The sequence below is a fragment of the Anthonomus grandis genome, chromosome 3, assembly GCF_022605725.1.
Source record: "Anthonomus grandis grandis chromosome 3, icAntGran1.3, whole genome shotgun sequence".
NCBI lineage: Eukaryota > Metazoa > Arthropoda > Insecta > Coleoptera > Curculionidae > Anthonomus > Anthonomus grandis.
This window is the reverse complement of record NC_065548.1, coordinates 5,495,325-5,520,360: the sequence shown is the minus strand read 5'-3', so window position 1 is coordinate 5,520,360 and position 25,036 is coordinate 5,495,325. Positions and strand designations below refer to the sequence as shown.

At 28.1% G+C, this 25,036-nt stretch overlaps 1 protein-coding gene across 1 annotated transcript in view; it reads left to right on the top strand.

Moving 5' to 3' along the window:
• Nucleotides 1-12,343: 12,343 nt before the first annotated feature.
• Nucleotides 12,344-25,036, top strand: part of LOC126734361 (uncharacterized) — a 52,346-nt gene continuing 39,653 nt past the window's right edge. The window contains exon 1 of the mRNA XM_050437949.1: nucleotides 12,344-12,599. Coding sequence (XP_050293906.1) covers nucleotides 12,530-12,599 — 70 coding nt within the window. The 5' untranslated portion in view covers nucleotides 12,344-12,529. The remainder of the gene's footprint in view (nucleotides 12,600-25,036) is intronic.

The window sequence follows — 25,036 nt, the reverse complement described above, 5'->3', positions numbered from 1 at the left end:
AAGGACAGTGACTTACCATAAATCTACCACTTACTAATTTTTTCAAATATTTTTTTAGGGCTTCTAGGTACACTAGCATTAAATATTTAGTGGTAAAAATAAACTTTTCAATTATTTTTTTTGTCAGCCTTATTTGGGTTAATATCGCGTTGGCGACCACAATCATGCTTTCTTGGTTGAAAAGTTCCAGTTTCTCGTAGTCTTTAATGAAGGCATGCGAATAATGTATGATGAGGTGCCATTCGTTGAGGATACATTTTAGCATACATTCTAGATGCTTGCAACGAATTTCCGTTAGCAATAAGATCATAAACAAAATGCATGTCGGTCATTTCTAAATTTGAATAATTTGCCGCTTTGATGAAATGAATCAAAATTGCACAAACGAGTTTCTACTTTAAAGGAGGAAAGAACTGACAATCAACCAACAATCATGAGCAGACATTTAACAGGTTAATACATTATTTGAAAGGTTAAGTAAAAAACAAAAAAGGTTAAAATGTTAAGTAAACAGTGGTGTACAATTTTTTCCATTAAAAATATTTACTTTAAACGTTGCACGAACGTCACTGATAGAATTTAAAAAAATTAGTGAGCATCAGAAAATGCCTTTTGATGCATAAAAAATGCCTGGTATTGTAAAAAAACATATTATATTTTTCTTCAATCTTTATCACCCGGTATATCAAAAGTTAGGACTTTTAGGACATACGTTCAAATAAAGTTTTTTTTTTAATTTTTTTTAAAGCCTCTCTATCAGCCTCTGAATTTTTTTGCATCTATTTAATTACACCCTGTATATATTTATTCAACGATTTCTCTAGTAAATTTTTTGTTTTGGTATTTTATCAACCGTATATGGTCAAAGTGTATATAATAAACTGTAGAATATACGTATACGATTCTGTTTACAAAAGGGAGAAAATTTAAAGAAATTCTTCTGAAAAATCACTGTTTTTCGTCCATATTATCCAAACTTATAACGCTGTTTTTATGCTAAATATTTATATATAAAATTATATCAATTTTTATTAAACAGTGTTATTAAATAAAATGTTGATTATATATTTTCTGCAAAAACATTGTTTTTCATCAACACATATATTGTTAGATTAGATATTAACGGCGAAATAAACTGTTATTCATGCGTATTATTTTGGAAAACAATGATTCTTGAATACAATTTCTAATTGGTAAAAAGTGTGGGGTGGGTGGGGGGGTAAGGGTAGGTTTATTGAAACACGTTTTTTTTTGCAGAAAATAATTCCTTGAGAAAAAAAGGAGAAAGAAAGTTTTAGGATTTAAAAAAATTCTTTCTTTACACTCGATCACTACACCTCAAATATGTGATAAAATGACCCCGATATCACATATATGCCATTGTGGAGGATACGAATAACTTTTCATACACGTATATATCTTAGAGTGTAATAATGGAATATCATACATAAAGAAACCTAGAAAAAATAGGAAATGCAATAACGTGTATGAAACAATAATTATATCAAATAAGATATACAAATTAAGAAAAAATCAAATTTGCTTAAAACTAAACAAGGATTTAAGAAATAAAATTTACTTTAGACAGTGGTGTACTTTTTTTATTAAATAATATTTACGATAAATCCCTTTTGGTCGGCATTGGAATTATTTTTTTGTATGTCGAAAGATGCCCCAAAAACATTTGAAAATTAAACAAATATATCTAGATTGGTAGTAAAAGGTAATTCAAAAAGATGTATATCGCGTGGACATTTTATCCGATTTTTATAGTTGAAGTTTAACCAAAAATGTACATCTGGTGAAAACCAAAAATAGGCGCTTATTTAACTATCGTGTATTGCTTGGGAACTGTTTTTGGCAATTAATTGGAACCTAAATATATCTCCGTTTCCCGTATAGCTGAGAAAATTAAAAAAAAAAGTGATTTTAGTATAAAAACCTGTATTCCAGGACTTTTGAAAAAAGAAATATCAGTCTAGTCTTTTAATAACAAACAATGACAATAACTGCCTAAAAAATTAGCGTAATGCTAATAAATTAGTCCAGGCAGTTGAACTCTGATGTGACATCTGCTTTTAACAGTTCAAAAAAATTACTTTAACTGAATTAAGTAGAAATGAAATTAAAAATTGATTTTAACTGTGTCAAATTCCAAAAAAATAAAATTTTCCAGATAGTTTAAGTTGCACTGAAAATAGTATCAAATTTTGTGGGCAAATATTGAATTTTTCGATGATTTTTATAGAAAATTACAAGTCGGACACCTTTCACACAAATTTATTTCAAAGATTTTTTTGAATTTTATTTATTCTATATCCAGTTATGACATTTTAACGTCTTTGCTATAAGTAATGATTTTTGGGATAAAATTTTTGAGTATTTCAAAAATATTAAATATGCTGTTTTTTGAGAAGTATTTATTATATTATAAAACTCAAGAAAAATTAAGTATATTTATTGTAGAATTTGGGAAGTTTGTACAAAGACCATGCCATATTTTTTTCAATTACCTAGTTTTTTTCTTTTAAAGAATTAAGGACAGTTAAGCAATAAAGACACTATTTTAAGATTTTATAAAATTCATTGGTAGAAAAGTCGACATTGGCGCCTTTAATTCTGTTCCTGCGAATCTCAATTATAAAAGTAGCTTTAAAACTACAATTACTTAAATTCCTTAAAAATATTGATTTTTTTAAATATAGGTATAAGTTGCAATGAAGTCTCTTAATGTCTTTTTGTTTCCCTGTAAAATATCTGCTTATAACAATTTTAAAAAAATTTCAAAAACTGCCAAGTTGAGATTTTTTTTAGTTTCCTTAGTTGAGAGAATTTTTCTTTAGTTGAGAGAATTTTTTTAGTTTCCTTGAAAAAGTTAATTATTACTTTAATTAACTAAAAAAAAATATATTTTAACTGCTATGGAAAGGCTAAAAATTTTTAACATTTGCTTAAAAAACTACTTTTACTATATCAAATTGAAAAACGTAAATTGTCCAAGTAGTTGAAGTCTCACTAAAAGAAGTATCAAATTTTGTGAATAAATATTGATTTTTGGATGATTTTCATAAAAAAATTACTAAATGAATTGAGTCGAACACTTTTCAAACAAATTTATTCTTAAGAATTTTTTGAATTCAATTAATTCTATATCGAGTTTTTTTTTTTCGTTCTAAATTAAGATTTTTGATATCAGACTTTTCATAATCTGTTAATAAATACTTTGAAAAACAATTAATTTCGTTATATCTTAAAAGTCGATATTTCTTAGCCGATTGATCATTATTTAATTTGAAAGAATTATTCCTGATTTGAATTTTCAAATTTTTAATTTATTTCTATACTCGTTCTTTTATACCTATTCTTAAATTCTATCTTAGCCAACTTATGAAAATTCCAAATTTCTACTACAATATTGACGAAAAGATATTAAAAAATACCATTTACTTCGCTTTTCTTTTCTGAAAAAAAATCAAAATTAATTAAAAACATTAAAAAAAATTATTTTTTCATACTAGTTGATAAATTTTACTTATTTTGGCTTAGAATTTTATAGCATCTGTCCAATCTCTTATTTTCCTAAAAAATTGTAAATTAAACTAACTTTAAAAAATTATAATTTCTGAGAAAATTATTCATTTGGAATTTATCTACATAGATTTTTACAGGAATTTATTAGTAAATTCTGTTTTGGTCAACTTTTGAAAAATCGGAATTTCTAGCACAATATTGACAAAAAAAATGCCATTTAAGTCTTTCGTCTCTCTTTTTTCACAAAATTTCAATAATATTTTTATTTTATATCTCAAGTTTGTATTAATTGCACACATTAAACAAAAAAATTCAAACAAATTAGTGTTGTTACACTAATTTGTTTGAATTTTTTTGTTGAAATTTGTATGAAAACAACGAATTTTTTATACATGATTCTATCCATGATATATCTTATTCCCAAATAAAATAATTTTCCATTTTCTTCCTAAACTTTATACAAACCTTCCCTAACCAATCCTCAAACATTCCGCACTATAGGCACTAAATGTACCTCCACTAAATATCTGAATGCCTCCGATCTGATCACAGCAAGGGTCTTACATAATTTATATTCAATACATTGTTGTCTCTTTTGGTTTTGTATTCCCTTTTTCTTTTCACAAAATGAAGTCCATGAACCTGAACTGCCAGCAAAGGAGGAATGCCCTTTAATACTGCATGACTGCAATATTAAAGGACAATGGCATTTATTAGACCAGAATTATATTTTTAAACGGTGCCTATATAACAAACAAACCTAATCATCTTATACCGCAGTTACATAACGAGTGAAGCAAAACAAGAATTTAAGGCGAAAAAAAAATGAATACTAAAGCCATAAATTCGTTGCTCGGACTGTCAGGGCGATTAAGAAGAAGAATGGAATGCGTGTGCTTCGTACGAGTTCTTCGTTTAATCTTGTTACATAACCACGCCCAAATTCGGAGCTGTCAAAAATTCGTAAAAACCATTAAAATGGGTTACCTACACTTTCTTCATGTATATTAACTGACTGGGTAACCGATAGCCATCGAGAATTTCTCTTAGAGGTCACCACCACATGTTAATTATGTAATTTCGTTGATCCGCAGATTATAATGTTCGGTTATTTTACATTTATAAAATTGCTATATAAATGCGGAAGACCGGTTTGGAATTTTTTGATGGGGACAAAACAGTGCAATGCGGGTTAAAGATTAATGCTTAACATGGGGTTTTTACAAAAAAAAATTAAAAAAAAACGGACATTTTTAAAAGTTTTTACCGAAAATTTGATATTAAACTTAAATTTTTTATTAGCCTTATTACAATTACAATTCCTTTATTACATTGCAATTACAAAGAATGCTATAATTTTTCTATTTTTGCAGAAATTCTCGACTAAATATTAGCGAGCGTTAAAAAATGATTTTCATATAAACTTAAACGTATGGCAAAAATTAAAAAAAATGTAAACCAAATCTTTATTTTCAAACATTTATTTAAAATTTTAAATCATTTAATTCTTAAAAATCGGTCATTGTGGAGTATAATAATTCCTACTACTAAGTCTCGATGACAAACATAAAAAAAACACAGTAAAGGATAAAACTTCCTAAAACGAACCTGACATTTTTCATAGCTATAATTTTAATTACTACAATTTTTTAATGGTGAAGAAATAGCCCATCATAGGTTAAGATAAATAAAAAGGCATACTGTTCCTCCATTTGTTAATTTAGATATACTTTAAAATTCCCCACATATTTCGGACACAGCGGTGTCCATCATCAGGGAAATAAGACGTTTAAAATGTGCACAAGGCACACACATTAGGGTTTGAGTTTATGTCAATACAAATCTTTTATTTATTTATTTATTTTTTATATTCTCTCTATTCTAATTTTTTTTCGCAAAAGTTACTTACTCCTATATTTGGTTTGAGAAAATCTGTAACTAGGAACAAAAACGATTTTTTTTATTAAATAATTATTTAAAAAACAAAAATCCAATTTTCACGAAACCTATTAAAAGAACTTAAAAAAAAGACAATAAATATTGACTTTAGTCAAGAAACAAAACATTGAATTCTTGACATTTTTTTTTTGGAAAATCATAATTTAAATTTTTTTTTATTTCAAAATTTCATTAGCAAATAGTGCACACAATTTATCACTTAAAATCAATAATTATTATTATTATTATAGTGATATAAATAAAAGTAATACTTGATTATTTATAAAATCAAATTTATGCGTTATGACTACCCAAGCAGCCCACGATGGCTAAATAAACGTTTATTTCTTGAGTTTTTGTTATTTGCACTATTGGAAATATAAGTGTATGAAAAGTATATTGTATCACAAATATTAATCAATCAAATATGCTTTATTGTCAAAAAATTTGTAGACAAGGCTATACGTAAAAAGCAAAACATACAAATATAGAAACCAAAATGCAAGTACTAAATAAATAATTATATACAAAACTGGGTACAAAAGACATAAATGTACCTGTCAAATTTCTTATACTAAATGTAAAAAGTAAGAAAATAGGAAAGTTAATAAGAATAGTAACAAGAAAGTAAAATAAAAAAGTAACAAAAACAGTCAAAAACACTAATACAATGTTTAAAAAGTCATAAAAAATTTTATAGAAATTTAGCAGTACAAAATATTGCTATTCTACATAAAAAATTTAACAATTAGCCAGTGCGTGCATGATACTCAAAAATTAAAAGATCAAACGAACTTACCTGGAAGTGAAGTTCGATCATAATTATATGTAGGCCTCGTCGAAGTAAATAAGATCACTGGTAGAAATGATTTTTTGGCAACTTTAGATTTAAAGGATGCCTATAGTCTTATACCTATCCATCGTTCTGCTATATTCATTCTGCTATATGCTATATTCATCTATCCATTGTTCTGCAACGCCTGAAAGACAAGGCTTTTGCCACCAGGGAAAGCTTTGGCCATAGAGGATGAGGGGACCTGTCAAAAGAAAAAAATAGTGGCGATTTTGTAAGTAAAGAACAAAAGAGAGGGTACCACGGCTGAGTAGTCCAATTAGGGACTACCAAAATACCTTCGGTTTTGTCTGCAATAATTTTTTGAAGAACTCGTAAAATTAAAGGAAAGGGCGGAAACGCATAAAAATAAAAATCTGCCCAGTTAAAAGTAAAGGCATCAACTTACCACGATTCTGGATCCCTTCTTCACGAGACATATTTATTAAATTTCTTATTATTTCTTGACGCAAATAAGTCGACCTCGGGAATTGGGAAAAATATTTTTATCTTTTCAAAGGCGAAAGAATTTATTTCTCATTCAGTTTCTATGTCAAATTTTCTAGACTCCTCGTTCGCCTCATAATTCTTCTTAGATTTAATGTAAGAAGCAAAAATAATTATATTACGGGCGTCGCACCAACGCCAAATTTCTTGGGCTAAAGCATTGAGCTTTGGATGCTTTACACTACCCATTCAATTAATATATCCTATGGCGGTAGTATTATCAATACGGCATAAAATATTGCAGTTCTTAAGGTTAGTTGCAAAGCATTTAAGTCCGAAAAAAGCTGATAAAAGTTCTAGGAAGTTAATATGAAATTCTCTTTCTTGCAAGTTCCAAAGTCCATGGGATCTTTTACCCCCACAAGATATTCCCCACCCGGTCAGGGATGCATCTGAAAAAATTTCAGTACACAACTTAAGAGGTTTTATTGACTTTTCTGTTTTTTTAACCTTAGATAACCACCATTGAAAATCCATAGATAATCTTGGTGGAAGTAACATCCTTGCATCAAAATTTCCCATTGAATTTTCAAGGGCTTAAAATTTTTCACGTTCGAAGGATTTGGTGTAAAGCCAACCATAAGAGACTGCAGGACACGCGGATGTTAAGGTGCCTATAAATCGAGCAAAATTCCGTATTTTACATGATTTACGTAAGACAAATTTTTATAAAAGTCCAATAATTTTTTCCCTCTTTTCTGCCGGAAGAGAGACAGAAATTTTTACAGAATCATACACAAACCCCAAATATTTACATGTCTGTGATGAAATCATAATACTTTTAGTCTTAATAATTATAAAACCTAACGATTCTAAAAATATAACTGTTTTTCGCAAATTTTCTTGGCATTCTGCGCGTGTTTTTCCTATCAGTAATATGTCATCAAGAAGTATTACTGATAACCAACCCCTATATCTTAAGGTTCCTACAACCGGTTTCATTAGTTTTGTCACAGATTTACAGAATATGTATTATATTTATGTGAACAGTATTATATTATATGATATGAATATTATATATATGAACAGTATTCTGTAAATCTGTGGTTTTGTAAAAAGAAAAGGAGCGCAGTTTAAACCAGAAGGAAGATAGTTATATTCATAGACTTGATTCTCAAGTTCAAATCTTAAAAAATTTTTATGTGAATTATGGATAGGTATAAGAGTATAGGCATCCTTAAAATCTAAAGTTGCCAAAAAATCATTTCTACCAGTGATCTTATTTACTGAAGTTGAGGCCAAATATAATTAATATTTAAAAAAAAATCATCTACTGCATATAAAGCTCTCTCCAGTAAATATGATTTCAAAGCATTGCGAAATCGAGGAAAAGATGTCAATGATTTAATTTCCAAAGGCAGATGATTGTGCATTTTTTTAGCTCCGTAAAGAATAGAGCATTTTTTTATTATTTCTGAGCATGGGTTTGGCACATAAAGATCATGCTCTGCGTTTCGAAGTGGATAATTGTAAAATGGTCTATTAGGAATTTCTGATATATGCTTGCGAACCAAGCAAATAGATTCAAGATTGAATAAAGATGGACGAGTTAATATGTTAAATCTTTTAAACATTTCTTGGCAGTGAGGTCGACTATCAAGTCCTAGTAAGTAGCGAACCGTTCTCTTTCGTAGTTTAAAAATGCGCTCGAACTGAGCCACACAGCATGTGCCCCAGAATGGAAGGGCGTGACGAAGATGGGACTTAAAAAGGGCATAACACACTGTTCTTGATGACGAAAGATTTAATTCCCTGGAAACTGATCTTATGGCAAAACAAGCTGAACTTAATTTTTTAGATAAAACATCGATATGTAATTTCCACTTCAAAGAGCTGTCAACAATAGGTCCCAAAAATTTCACAGATTCAACAACGTCCAAGCTGGTGTTGCTAAGTACAAAGGGTTGGATAGTACCTTTATAAGATAAGACTTTAGCTTTTGATATGTTTAAGCAGAGAAGATTCGAATCGCACCACGATTTAATGTTGATAAGATCTATAGCAATAGTTGCATGAAGTGCCGCAAAATTCGGATTGCTCCATGTAAAGCTAGTATCGTCGGCAAAGCGACAAATTTTGCCGCTAATGTTAAGATGGGCCATATCATTAATAAACAGCAAAAACAGAATTGGGCCCAGAACTGAACCTTGAGGTACCCCACATTCTATTGGTCTGCTAGAAGACATGGTCCTATCAACCTTTACAAGCTGATTTCTGTAGCTAAGATAGGACTTAAACCTTTCGAGAGGCGTTCCTCTGAACCCATAGTGCTGTAATTTGTTCATCAAGATAGTATGGCTTACACAATTAAAAGCCTTGGAGAAATCACAGAAAATAGTTGCTGTTGAATGATGATTGTTTATACTGGAGTAAACACTGTTAAAAAGGGTGAACATAGCATCACTAGTGCATTTATTACTCAAGAAGCCAATTTGATGCGGAGTTAGTATTTTATATTTAAACAGGAATGATAATAGTCTTTTTTTAAGCAATCTTTCTATGATCTTCGATAATGTTGGAAGGAGAACGATTGGACGATAATTTGAAGCTTGCTCTTTATCTCCTCCTTTATGCAAGGGAATAATTAAGGCAGTTAGGAAAGATCCCATTTTGAAATGATTTGTTAATTAGGTTTCTCAGATGGTTTAAGGTGTTATCAGGCAGATTTGAGAACATTTTTAGAGTAAAACCATCTGTACCAGATGATAATTTGTTTCTTATTTCATTTATTGTACTTTAAAGCTCTGTTATTAGTACAGGGATAAAAATGAAACTATGTAAGTTTTCATTAGAGAGATATGAAAGTGGATCATGAGAAGGTGTTATAGTAGTCATTAGGTTTTTAGCCATGTTTACAAAGTAATCGTTAAGATTCTCAGGTGAAGAGGGGATAGTGCTAGTCGAAGAAGGCTCAATTCTTAATTCGTTAACAATAGACCATGTTTCTTTAGCAACGTTACCAGAATTAGCTAGCCTGTTATTATAATAAATATCTTTTATGGCTTTTATTGCTTTTCGATACAATTTCCTGTATAGCCGTACATTTTTTTAGGTATGATAAAGAGCGCATGTTCCTTGCAGACACACGTAAGCCTTTAGTGGACCAGGGTTTATGATGCTTAATTTTGATGGGTCTATAAGGAAAGGACTTATTCGCGATACTTGACAAGGTCTTTACAAATCTAAAAAACTTACCATCGATATCATCAGAGATAAGACCCCAATCAGGTGTTTGGCATAGATTCTTGAACTTCAAAAAAAAATTTTTATCAAAAATACGGCCTAATTTACGAAAATTATTTTTGCTTAAAGTGTCAATAGTAAACCTGGCCAATACAGCTTCATGATCAGAAAAACCTGAATTGAGAACAGTACAATCAACGAAGTTCAGAGTAAAAGATGACACGATATATAGTGGCCCATATGTCATATCATTGTCATTTTATCACATATTTGAAGTGTAGTGATTGAGTGAAACAACCAGCTATGTAATCGTTATGAAAATTTAAAGTGCAATTTGACATCGGGATACAAGCGTAAATTTTCTCATATGATGACAAATCATTACATGCTTTTGGTTATACGAGATTCGAAAATTTCCTTGTTTTTACCAAAAAATTTGATTTAAAGGGGTTAGTAAGAAGATTATGACGATTTGAGTGTAATAACAATATATTTATGTAGATCTTCATTTATGGCTTTCTCTGGATTAGTATTTTTAGACAAAAGAAAAGAAATATAAGAGTTGTGTATTATCAGCATACTGGTGTATTTTATTGGTGAATTTGAAGATCAACTAAAATCTATTGGAAATATAATCCACTAAAAGCGCAAGAGCAGGAAACCCAACACAGTTTAAGAATGAAAAAAAGAGTTTGTGACGTATAATGTTAATTGCCTTAAAAAAGTTTTTAAAATTTTTAATTTATTGAAGTCTTAATAATAATTTGTTTAATGTTCACTCTTTTTTGTTTTGTGGGTCAAATACTGTTTTAAAAATGGCATTTTTTGTTTTTTTTATTTTATAAATAGAAGACAATAAAGTATATTTGTGATGCCTATTTTTGTTTTATTTTATGCTCACTAGCTTTTGTCATATTATAAAGCATAAAGTTCAAACAGTTTTTAGAAGCTTTATTATTTAAATAGCTGTCCAGATTAGTATAAAACAGTTGACAATATTAACTTTATTAGATGCTAAAGATTAGATGCTCAATAAGTATTTTTGTTGCTCCACCTAGTTTTTAAAAGTTTTTAAAAAGTATAAAAACTGATGTTCGATTAAATACTACCTATTTTAAAATATCCAAAAAATGCCTATGAAAATATAAAACATCGATTTTTTAGTAAAAAATATATTTTTTACTAAAATAATAACTTTTTATGTTAGAAAATCAGAATTTCATATTTTTTTCTAGAAAATTTCATTAACAGACAAAAGCACATAGCAGAGGAAAATTTAATAAAAATCTTCAATAGGCAATTTTTGCAATATAATCCCTTTTTCAGATACAATAGTAGTAACAACGTTAAGAATAATAATAATAATAATATTAATAATAATAAAAATAATGTTTATTTATGTTTAAAATGTGCTACATAATTAAATAAATGGTACAATTTTCAGATATTCAGAATGATGGTCAAAAATTATTTTTGGTTTTTTTTTCTTATTTGTTTTTAATGGTCTTGTGTTAAGCACAAATACCCACAAGTTTCTAGCGAAATAACATTATTTATATTGTATTATGGCTCTTATCTCACAGCCACATATACACCTGTATCTCAAATAAATTAAATTAAAAAGTTTCTTAAAAAACCGAATATTGAAATAAATTTCTAATTAAAATTTAAAAAAATAATATTAAATTAGACAAAACATTTCTGGATATAATGACACAAAAATGTTATAAAAGCCTTCGTTTTTTATAAAAAAATTAAGTTGGAACTTTAACAAATTAATTGCAAAGTTAAAAACACGGAAATTTTACAAAATACTTTGCTAAATTATTTATATTCTTCTGGAAATGATAGTCTGCACTAAAAATGACCATTTATTCAGTCTTTCTTAAACCAGTAGCATCTCAACCGCATTAAAGTACTCAGTCATGAACTTTTTTAAAATATTCTTTAAATAAAAACAACAATCCTTAGTTACATCCTCAACCTACATTTTTCTCTGCATCAACATTAATTTACACAATAAATAACGTAACTTAAACATCAGTTGAGCCTCTTTAACTTCGTACTGCAGCAAATTCCCGACGCCACTGACTCGAAATACTTAACCAAAAAATTAAATTAATTTTTTCCAAATAGTCTTTAAAAAAATTAAGACTACTTCTCATATCCTCAACCTACATTTCGCTTTCTATCAACATCAAATTCCTCAATAAACATCAGTGGAACCTTTTTAGGTCGTACTACAGCAAATTCCCGCGAGTACTACGGACCCTGAGTACTTAATCTTCTGGTACTCCTCTCGAGCGACGTCGACCCCGCTGCCGGCGGTTCTTTTAAATCTGCTAGAAAGTACTTCGAGTTCGCGAGTCTTTAGACAACGTTCGCATCGAATGGTACCGAGTGGTAGACTGTATAAATCAGTAGTACGACTCGATTAGTCGATCGCGAATCGAATTTATTCTCATTGTTTTGCGTGGTTATTTAACTTATTAAGGGGGTTGTGACTTGACTAAAGGGAACTTTTAAGACAGTACTAAAATGAAGATTGCATTGTTGGTGTTTTTGTGCGGGTTTTTATGCTATGGAGCAGCAGAAGAAGTGGTTAAGGGTGAGATGATTTTTTTTTTGGTTTTTGGTTATATGAGTTATGTTATTTTGTCTGAATGAATTTAATTTAGTATTAAGAGAAAGAATGGTTTTAAATAATGAAAAAAGTTAAATTGACATTAAAGGGGTTAAATATTTTGGAGCCTAGTAGAGAACCTCGTGATTTTTTATTTTAAAAAATTAAAGGGAGTATTCATTATAAGGGTGAAAACATTTTATAGCACAATTAGAAAAGTTAGGAAGGCATGATTTTTTCAACGTTTTTTTAATTATGAAAGTTGTTCCCTTTGAATGAATAAATAAGGCCTAAATGCCTGGAAAAAATACATCAGTTTCCAATTTGCTAGACTGCCTGAAATTAGGAACATAATACTTATACTGAAATAAGCAAACCATAAAAATTATTGATTCCCTGGAATAAGAAAATAAATTGCAATATTCTTGGCATTTTTTTTATTTTAAAATTTTACTAAGAATGATAAAAAGATGCTTAATTTAATGTATAAAATGCTCAAAAGAATCCAAGGATCCAAAACTCAGGATACTTTTTTCAACTTGCAAAGGGTCTTAAGACGTATCCTTAATATTTCAAAATTTATTTAAGAATCTTGGATTTCCGTGGATTGTGTATACACCTTTTTTTGTTTCTTTATTATGTAAATACGGCATATAAATGAAATTAAAAAAGTTTTATTTATTCTTTCTAAGAAATTAATAAAAACACTTTAATCAAATAAAATTCTTTAAATAATTCAATTTTTTTTTCTTATTTGTCTTAATAGAAAATTTTAAAGAATAATTTGAAATACCTGGGCTAAAGAATTATCCAAATAAATCCCTTAGGGGACTTAGGTACCATTTTTTAACCTAATTTTTTTAAATTTACTCAAAATTTTGGATTTGCGGGGAACATGTATATTTTTTAATGCATATGACTTAATAAAAACAATTTAGTCACATGTAATCATTATGCAAAAAAATTTTTTTTAAAATAAACAATCATATATTAAAAAATATCCCTAAAATTGTAAAATTTATTTAAATATCTTGCATTTCCGGGGGTTTTGCAGTTATTTCCTTATTTTAGTCACATATGACCATCATACTTTTTTTTAACATAAACAATCCTATTTTCTAATAAACTAACACTTAAGAAAACCCAAGTCCTTGACAAAAATCCCTTATTATTTATTTTTTTTTCATTTTCCGATTGTCTGGAATAAGGAAATTTTAATTTCCTTAAATAATTTTATGTTCTCTTGTTTATTTCTCCTAGAAAATTTTTAAGAATAATTTAAAATGCCTGGGCTTAAATAAATATAGAGAAATCTAAGAGTTATCCAAATAAATCCCTGGAGGACTTATTTTTCATAAGGGTACTATTTTTATTCTAATTTTTTTATATTTATTCAAAATTTTAGATTTGCGTGAAATTGTGTCATTTTTGTGTGTCCTTATTGTTTTTATCCCTATGATTTAATAAAAATAATTTAGTCACATGCAAAAAAAAAATTTAACCTAAACAATCCTATATTTCAATAAAAGGAACCGAAAGGAACGAAAAAGTTTAGGTAAAAGTAAATATTAGGAATTCTAAAAAACTCCTTGGGAACTTAAGGCACTTTTTTCATTTCGCAAGGTTTGCTAGGAATATCACTAAAATTATAAAATTTATTCAAATATCTTGGATTTCCGTGGAATTTACATTTTTTTTATTTTAGTCACATATGACCATCATAATTTTTTTTTACTTAAACAATCCTATTTTCTAATAAACTAAAACATAGGGAAATCCAACTCATTTCAAGAAATCTTATCAAAAATCCCTATTTATTTAAGTTTTTTTTTCATTTTCCGATTGTCTGAAATAAGAAAATTTGGAGTTCCTTAAATAATTTTAAATAGTTTTCTTGTTTATTTCTTCTAGAAAATTTTTAAGAATAATTTAAAATGCCTGGGCTTAACTAATTATAGAGAAATCTAAGAATTATCCAAATAAATCTTTAGGGGACTCAGGGTACTATTTTTCATCTTAATTTTTTTAAATTTATTCAAAATCTTGAATTTGCGTAGAATGTGTACATTTTTTTGTGTTTTCTTAATGTTTTTATTCCTATGATTTAATAAAAACAATTTAGACACATGTAATCACTATGCAAAAAAATTTTTCTAACGTAAACAATCCTATATTCCAATAAAAGGAAACTAATAAAAAAAGCTTAGATAAAAGAAAATATTAGGAATTCCAAAGAAATCCTAGCGAGCTTAGGGTACTTTTTGCACTTTGCAAGGATTACCAGACATATCCCCAAAATTGTAAAATTTATTCAAATATCTTGGATTTCCGTGCATTGAATTTTTTTTTATTTTAGTCACATATGACCATCATATTTTTTTTTAACATAAACAATCCTATTTTCCAATAAACCAAATTTTAAGGAAACCCAACTTATTTCAAGAAACCTTGTCAACAATCTCTATTTATTTAAGTTTTTTTTCAATTTCCGATTGTCTGGAATAAGAAAATTTGGATTTCCTTAAATAATTTTATGTTTTCTTGTTTATTTCTCTTAGAAAATTTTTAAGAATAATTTAAAATGCCTGGCCTTAAATAAATATAGAGAAATCTAAGAATTATCCAAATAAATCTTTAGGGGTCTCAGGGTACTATTTTTCATCTTAATTTTTTTAAATTTATTCAAAATCTTGGATTTGCGTGGAATGTGTATATTTTTTTGTGTTTTCTCAATGTTCTTACTCCTTGATTTAATTTAATAGATGATTTAATAAAAACAATTTAGTCAAATCCTAGGGACCTTAAGGCACTTTTTTCACTTTTTCACAAGGATTACCTAACATATCCCTAAAATTGTAAAATCTATTCAAATATCTTGGATTTTCGTGGATTTTATATATTTTTTTATTTAGTCATATATGGCTATCATAAATTTTTTTAAACATAAACAATCTTATTTCCAATAAACTAAAACTTAAGGAAACCCAATTTAGTTTAAGAAACCTTGTCAAAAATCCCTATTTATTTATTTTTTTTCATTTTCCGATTGTTTGGAATGAGAAAATTTGGATTTCCTTAACTAATTTTATATTTTCTTGTTTATTCATCTTAATAGAAAAATTTTAGGGATAATAAAAAAAATACCTAGGCTTGAGTAAATATAGGGAAACCTAGGAATGATCATAGGAAATCCTAGGGAACTTAAGGCACTTTTTTACTTCGCAAGGATTACCAGACATATCCCTAAAATTGTAAAATTTATTCAAATATCTTGGATTTCCGTGGATTTTATATATATTTTTTTTATTTAGTTATATATGGCCATCATACATTTTTTTTAACATAAACAATCCAATTGTCCAATAAACTAAAACTTAAGGAAATCCAACTCAGTTCAAGAAACTTTATCAAAAATCCCAATTTTTTTATTTTTTTTTTTCGATTATCTGAAATAAGAAAATTTGGATTTCCTTAAATAATTTTATATTTTCTTCTCTATTCATTTTAATAGAAAAATTATCGGAATAATAAAAAAAGCCTAGGCTTAACTAAATATAGGGAAACCTAGGAATTATCAAAGAAAATCCTAGGGAACTTGAGGCACTTTTTTACTTCGCAAGGATTACCAGACATATCCCTAAAATTGTAAAATTTATTCAAATATCTTGGATTTCCGTGGATTATATATATATTTTTTTTATTTAGTCATATATGGCCATCATAATTTTTTTTTTAACATAAACAATCCAATTCTCCAATAAACTAAAACTTAAGGAAATCCAACTCAGTTCAAGAAACTTTATCAAAAATCCCAATTTTTAAAATTTTTTTTTCGATTATCTGTAATAAGAAAATTTGGATTTCCTTAAATAATTTTATATTTTCTTCTTTATTCATTTTAATAGAAAAATTATCGGAAAAATTAAAAAAATGCTTAAGCTTAAGTAAATATAGGAAAACCTAGGAATTATTAAAGAAAACCCTAGGGGACCTTGGACACTATTTTTCACATATTCCTAATTTTCTTAAATTTATTTAAAATCTTGGATTTGCGTCGACTGTGTATTTTATTTTATATTTCCTTAATGTTTTTATGCCTTAATAAGAACAATTTAGTTACATATAATCACTATATAAAAAACTTGTTTTAACCTAAACAATCCTATGTTCCAATAAAAGGATAGTAAAAAACTTAAGGAAACTTAACTTAGTTCAAGAAACCTTGCCAAAAATTCTCATTTATTTAGGTTTTCTTAATTTTTACTGAAATAATGAAATCATAAAAATTATTCCGGTTATCCCGAATAAGAAAATCTGGATTTGTTAAAATAAATCAACTCATTCACTTTATTATTAATCGAAATAATAACTTGTTAAAAATAATTAAAAATTACCTATACCTTAGTATACATAAGGAAATCCTAGGAGACTTTCCTTAAAAATCTTGGATTTCCGGTTATGTATATTTTTTTTATGTTCCCCTTCCAAATTTTCTCAATAGAAAATTTGTTAAAAATAATATCAAGGAACCAAACAAAAATCCAAACAAACCCTACGCCACTTTGCCCAGGATTTCCAGATTTAAATCATTAAACTCATATAAAAATCATGAATTTCCGTGAATGATGTTCCATATTTCTTCATGCATAAGATTTATTTAAAAGACAGTTAAATAAATTAATTTTACAGAAATAAAAAAACACACTTTTCTCAAATATAATTATAAATTATTTAAATATTAGGTATTTATTTAGCATCAGTGCTACATTAGATACAGAACAGATATAAAAGTATAAAAAATTGATTAAATATATGAACAACTAAAGTTAAATTTATGGAACGTTTGTAGGGAGTAAGTTATGATCTGAAACTAAAACTATACGAATAAAATTGATTATCAAATAAATCTAAATAATAGCTGCATAGATCAAATAAGGCACACACATTAAAGTGATATTTAAAAAAATATTATTATAATTACAGGCAATTCACTAAGTTCAATTATTCCTTTATGTAGCGTAGAGTTAAGTAACTGATTTAATATTGGGTGACCTGTGATATGTAGAAAAATTATTTTTTCCTAAACTTAAACAAGCCAATAAATGAAAACTTCAGTCAAGAAACCTTGTCAAGAATCTCGGACTTTTTTAATTTTTACTGGACTAAGTGTAGGTTTTTATCGAAAAACTTAATTTGATTTGCAAAGAATCCTTCAAAGAAGAATAATAATTAAACTTTGGTTTATTTAAAAAAATGCACTACAAATTACTGGTATTTAAAAGTAGTTTTTAGTAAAATTTCAATATTTTAGATCTTCACCAAACAATTTGCTTCATTGTAAGAGTCCTGGTATTAAATGACAGCATTTTGCCCATATTTTAATAAAACATGTAAATTCAGTTTTTCAAAGAATTCGTCTTATTTTTTTTTTGTCTACATTGGGCGCGGACTAAATAGGTTGCGTGCAAACAACGTATGCTGCGTTCCCCATTTTTGTTGCTGTATATCAAACACTTCACACACATTATATTTTTGCGGCATTTACTGGTTCGAATAAGCGAAAAGTTTGTCAGGTTATAACAAAACATTTTTAAGGGAAAAGCATAATTTTGGTTTTCAGTATTTAATAGATACTTCACAAATATGCATAGATTAATATTTCTTAGATAGGAAACTCCCATAAAAGTAGAACACTGCGAACGTCGATTGAATGGTGCGCCCTTCGAATGTCAAGGAGTAGTACTAACCGGAAACGAAAATGAGTTTGTGACGTCCTAACACCAGGCAATTTATAATTTTATTAAGTTTAATTATATTTTTTTTTAATAATTTTATTGCTTTAGATTTAGATAAATTACTGCAGTAGTTTTTTTCTTAAAGGTCCTTAAAGATACTAGAAAACCCTCTGCTTAAACAACTCAATTTTAATGTATTTAAAAATCTATCGCTTTAAATAACATGAGACGTGGATAATTAAATAATTAAAACAAAAAATTGGTTAAAACCAATTATACACAAAAGCTAAAAAGAAACTAAATTTCCTTTGACCTTATCTAGTTTTATAACCTAATAACGTTATATCATCAAACTTGCAAGAATAACTACCAGTCTTGCCATTGTTTTTTTACTTTTACAAATAATTAACTTTCATGGTTAAGAGGTTGGTTGACGCGAACAATAGTTTAAACTATTCCACTACAGTAAAAAAATTAATAGCAAAAAATCGTCTATAAGACAGACTTAAAGACATTTTTTCGATGTCATTTTAATGCTTTAATATCACTCGCAAATCAGTTATTAATTTAATAAGCCGCCGATGCCGGAAATAATCGATAATATGTTGGCTAAGGTTATTTTCTTTCGATAATTTATACTTTTTGTCATATAATTCGTATTGGAAAAAATGACTGTAATACAGGAAATAAACGTTTTAAATGGCGTAGGAAATGTGAAAGCAGTACGTCTGATTTTTTAAAAGTTCTCGTAGGAGTCTATGTATAATTTCTAACTGGCTTTTTTTTAATAGCTTTTAAAGACATTATTCATACTAAATTGTACATTGGCAATACCGCTTACCCGGCCATTAGTCTAAGGGTAAGTGATGATTCGCGCGAAGTCGTCTGTAGTCGTGGCTATTCGCTATGACGTTGTTGCCATATGTTGCTAAAAATACCTTCTATTTGAAATGATATAGGAAAAAGTCATTCAAGTATCCATTTACAAACGACAAGCATGATTTAAGTGTCATCGTCAATGATTTCTGGGTCTGAGATAAAGATTTATATAAAAAAAGCGGTAAAATTAAAGGTATGAAGAATAACTATATAATATTAAAAATTATTTTAAATACCTAGAATAACTTAAAAAAATAACCCACAAGCTTGGAATATTTAAAAAACTATTTATAATATAAATAACTGGAAAATATTAAACGCTGTGGTTAATGTCAGAAAAATATTTAAAAAAATTTAATTTTGATTCTATATGAACCTAAATATCAAACTTGAAGCAGTTCCGAACAATAGCAAAAATTACTTCTAAATTATTTTAAAAAATCTGAAAATAATCATAAATTATTGAAAATGTCTGGAAAACTACAAACTTTTTTTTTCATGAATAATATATTTATCAGCAAGAAACATTTTAATCTAATTTAAGTCCCAAATTAAAACACCGCTCGTATAGCAAAAGTCGATTTCTCATTTATATATCTCAGTAAAAAAATTAGAAGAGGATGGGAATTAAGTGATGTTTTTCGAGTATAGTTAGACGTTTGACGAGAGAAAAACACTATATCCAGGCGATCCACAGTCTACTAAGAAAATTAAATGATGATATATTCGAATATAGCTAATGATCTGTACTTAAAAATGAAAAGATAGCAATTAAAGATAGTGCAAAAAACTTGAGTCCAATTATAGATGATAAATTACGATTTAAAGAATACATCACTACAAAATTTAAAATAGCCTATTCAACTCTAAAAATGCTTTATTCACACAGACATTATTTAAATTAAACAACAAAAAAATATATTATACGAATCCTTAATCTTATCTCACTTTAACTTTTGTGACTTCATTTAAGGCCCATGTCTTGAGAGTGAAACAAAGCGTCAAATTCAAGTTGTTCAAAACTCCTGTCGTCTTGCGAAGACGCAACAGCATTACTTATAAGCTTAAAGATGTAAAATGGTTAGATATGGTGACACATAGAGAGCTACATTCAGTTTTTTGCGAGGTTTTTTGTTAATCGCACCCCTCACTACCTCTTTAATAAAATTAAACTAAGAACTTCAGCACATTATGTAAATCTAAGAGAAATATATCTTGTTGACATTCCAAGACATCATAAGGACATTGTTAAATAATTTTTTTCCTATAATGCTGCCAAACTGATAAATAAGTATAAAATAAGTGATTTAACATTGTCAGTCCGCTCATTTAAAAATTCAATTTGAAAAAAAAAATTGTTTAATATGTAACCTACTTAATTACACAATATGTAACGTAACGCTGTATTTATAGTGTCATCTTTTCTTTTTCTCTTCTTTACGCCTTCTTTTCTTTTGATCTCTATAATAATAATAATAATAATAATAATAATAATAATAATAATCTTTATTTAGCAAAATCTGCTACATAAAAATAAAATACATATTATGGCATTTAATATAATATTAAAAAGCAATAAACTGAAATTAAAAACCAAAAAATAAGGATAATATTACAATAATAGTGCTGGTATGAGGTACGAGTATTGTTGGCAAATAAACATATTTAAGATTATGCATTCACATATGAGTGGGAATATACAAAAAGGTAAGAAAAACAAACAAATACAATGTAAAAATAAAATCATACAAATAAAATCCTAAGCCAAACGTAAATAAATAATAAATAAAACTTAAAATGACATTAAATAAGTTAAACCTATAAAATAAAACGTATAATGATATATCTCTCTCACTGTTCTCTCTCTCTTTCTCCCTCTTTATTTTCTAAATAGATTCTTATATAAATAATTTAAAAAAAAATAAATAAATAAACAGTTTACTGCGTGGCTTCAACAGCTGCAACCCTGCTTAATGGCTAGGACCCTGAAAATTAGGCCATTTAATCTCGCACAATTGTATAAATTTTATTATTATTATTATCATTATTATTATTATTATATAGAAAATAATGGAAAAGTTAAATTTTCATTTAGAAATCCATATCTCAGTTTAAAAATTAAAAGAGGATATGAATAAAGTAATGTTTTTCGAGTATGATAAGACACTTTATGGAAGAAAAACACTAATTCCAGGCGATTCAAACACTAATAGGTAAATAAAAGAATGATATAGAAAATAGTGGAAAAGCCGTATTCTCATTTATATATTCCTATCTCAGTTTAAAAATTAGAAGAGGATGGAAATAAAGTGATGTTTTTCAGGTATAAATGGATACTTGACGTTAAAAAAAACACTAATTCCAGGCGATCTCAACACTATAAAGAAAATGCAACGATGATATAGAAAAGGGTAAATAAATCGAATTCTCATTTATATATCCCTATCTCAGTTTAAAAATTAGAAGAGGATGGGAATAAAGTGATGTTTTTCGGGTTTAATTAGATACTTGACGCTAGAAAAACACTAATTCCAGGCGATCTCAACACTATTAAGAAAATGAAACAATGATATAGAAAAAGGTGAAAAAGTCGAATTCTCATTTATATATCCCTATCTCAGGTTAAAAATTAGAAGAGGATGGGAATAAAGTGATATTTTTCAAGTACAGTTAGACACTTTACGCTAAAAAACCACTAATTCTAGGTGATCCAAACACTTTTAAGAGAATGCAACGATGTTATATAAAATGGTAAACAAGTCGAATTCTCATTTATATATCCCTATCTCAGTTTAAAAATTAAAAGAGGATAGGAATAAAGTGATATTTTTCGAGTATAATTAGACACTTTACGCTAGAAAAACACTAATTCCAGGCGATCTTAACACTATTAAGAAAATTAAACGATGATATAGAAAAAGGTGAAAAAGTCGAATTCTCATTTATATATCCCTATCTTAGTTTAAAAAATAGAAGAGAATAGGAATAAAGTGATATTTTTCTAGTATAATTAGATAATAACTATTAAAACCCTCTAACGCACCAGTGTTGACCGAAATTACCGAAAACCTAAACGCAGCAATGATCACACTGTTGCCATTTTATATAGATTCAGCTGACAATACTTAATAAGTAAATTGTGAGGTTAAGGGGTATATTTGTTCATTTACGGTTAAATGCGATAAAATATTTTTATTTCATGGTAAAGTATTTAATAACTTTTTTTGTTATATATTTTTGAGTCAAAATGGAAATTTCCATTATGAACTAAATACGTTTTGTGGGTGGTTTTCGTGAACGACAGGAACCGCTAAATGCGTTATTGAACTTAGCGTTGCCATTCTATAGAGTTTGACTAACAAGTGACTTGTTTGATATATACGTTGTTGACTGGCAAGGAAACGTTCAATGCAATAATGAACACAGTGTTGCCATTTTATTTAAGCGGCTTTAATGATTCACATAGCTTTGTTTCATAACAAATGGTATAACTTGCACATTTGACACATTTCGCGAATAGCAAAAAACTGGGAGTAATCGCTATATACTTTTCTGCACACAGTGTTGCTACTTTACAGACTTACTTTACTCCAGAAAAACACTATTTCCAGACGATCCAAGCATTATTAAGAAAATGAAACGATGATATAGAAAATACTTGAAAAGTCGAATTCTCATTTATATATCCCTATCTTGGTTAAAAAATTAAAATATCACGAAATAAAATAATATTTTTGGAGGATAATAAGACACTTTACGCCAGAAAAACACCAATTCCAGGCGATCCAAATACTATTAAGAAAATGAAACGATGATATAGAAAAAGTCTTTATAAGAAAAAAGAATTACCAATGACAGATCTGATGACCGACGTTATATAAGAAGGCTACTATTTTAAGATGGCTTTTACAGTAAAACAAATATAAAGAAAAATTCAAAATTTTCTAATTTTTTAAATTTTGATATTATTATATTATTATTATATTGAGTAATGCTTGTCATATTTAGTAAGCACTATAAGGCAAGATAATTACAATAATATAAAGTTAACACTGTAAATAAAGAAATAAATAGAGCGTTGTACGGTGGAAAAAAATGTGTTTCGTAGATCTCTTAGAAGCTTTTTTTTATATTGTCATTATTTTTTCACAACAGAGCTTTTTACACAATTAAAAACCAGACATATAGAGAGGATTGAAAAAACAGGCATCACATTTTTGACTAGTTTTCCAACACTTCAAAACAAGCTTCAAAAATCATAAGACCACTGGAACTTTTAAGATACAAAAGCAACTGTTACTTCAATCCTCTTCTTTAATCCCATCAAAAGCAACCTTATCCAAAATCACCGGTTATTTAAACAATAAAAAAAAATCGAAACACACGACTCCAGTTTATCTCACGACCCACGCGATCCGATTTCTCGCAACATCATCCATTGACAAAGAAACAATTTTTTATTAATTAGGCATCTCAAGTTCTCGGTATTCCGATCGATTTTCCCATAGCGCTCCCATAGAATCCATTCTATAAATGTCAGCAGACTTCTTTTAAGGTTTCGAGCCATTTATTGAAAAACAATCGGCCTGTTGGTTCGCTATCGTTCTATTAACTAACATTGACCCAGGTCTTTGATTTATTTGTATTAGGATTGCCTTAAGGAAGGTAATATTACGGTTAATTGAATTTTACATGCCTTATTAAATTAATATTAAAATTTCGTCTTTTATAGGAGATTTCAACACCATTTTAATCCATCGAACGGATTTATTTTCCTAATCGGTTACGATGAAACCGCGATGCAACAGGCCTGTTATACCATTTTTTCTAAGCTCAGCAGCTTCCTTATGTCGTAACTGGTATTGTCAACATAATCGGGTTTTGCAACCAGATATGTTCGCTTCTTTACAATTTTAAGATTTGCACTAAATAAAAACGAAGGTTTTTTTATAATATCCTTATAGCACAAATAAGTAGAACCTATTAAACCATCCCTATCCTTGGATCCATATAATAAACACATAAAATTCCAAATTCCAGTTCCGTCACGAGCCTGATCTTTCACGCGAATTCATCTGATAAATAGGTTGGGTTACCATCTTTTACTAACCTCCAAGATCATCCATCGGAAAGCAATCGAGGGTACCACCCATCGCATTACCGTTGACCTTTTCGCTCCTTTAGGTGTGAAAAGGACAATAACAGGTGTAAACGTACCCACTTTAATTATTATCATCGCATAAGTTGGACAATCATAATTTATTGAATTGAATAGAGTAGTGATTAAAAGCAAGGGCAAGGTGAGCAAGGTTTACACCCATAAGTTCTTTTAATATAATAATTATTGTGTAGCAGTAGGTATGTGTCATATATAATATGTAACTTTTTCTGTGGGTGTCAAGTCCGGTCAACGCGGAGGCCATAGTAGTCGCTTTCATATGGGGTCAAAATGAATTATTTATAGAGTGAAGTTTGGTATAGGAAATATGTAGGAACAACTGATTGCTTGAGAATTTAGGGAGTTGAATGTGTTTTGGGTGTGAAAGATTTAAAATTTTTAGTTATTTTAATGCCTGGAAAATTTCTTTTTGGTCTGGAGTTACGGGGTTTATTTAAATATACGTTTCATAACTTATATTTTTGTCAAAACTTTTGTATATAAGATGTACTAGATGTTTTTTTGGAAAATATTAAGAATGCCACTGCTTTTTCCTAAAATAAAAATTATTTTTTGAATTTCACTTTTAATTTAGGACAAATTCGTTTTTTTATAAATACCTTGTATATCCCGTGATTGTTATTTAAAAA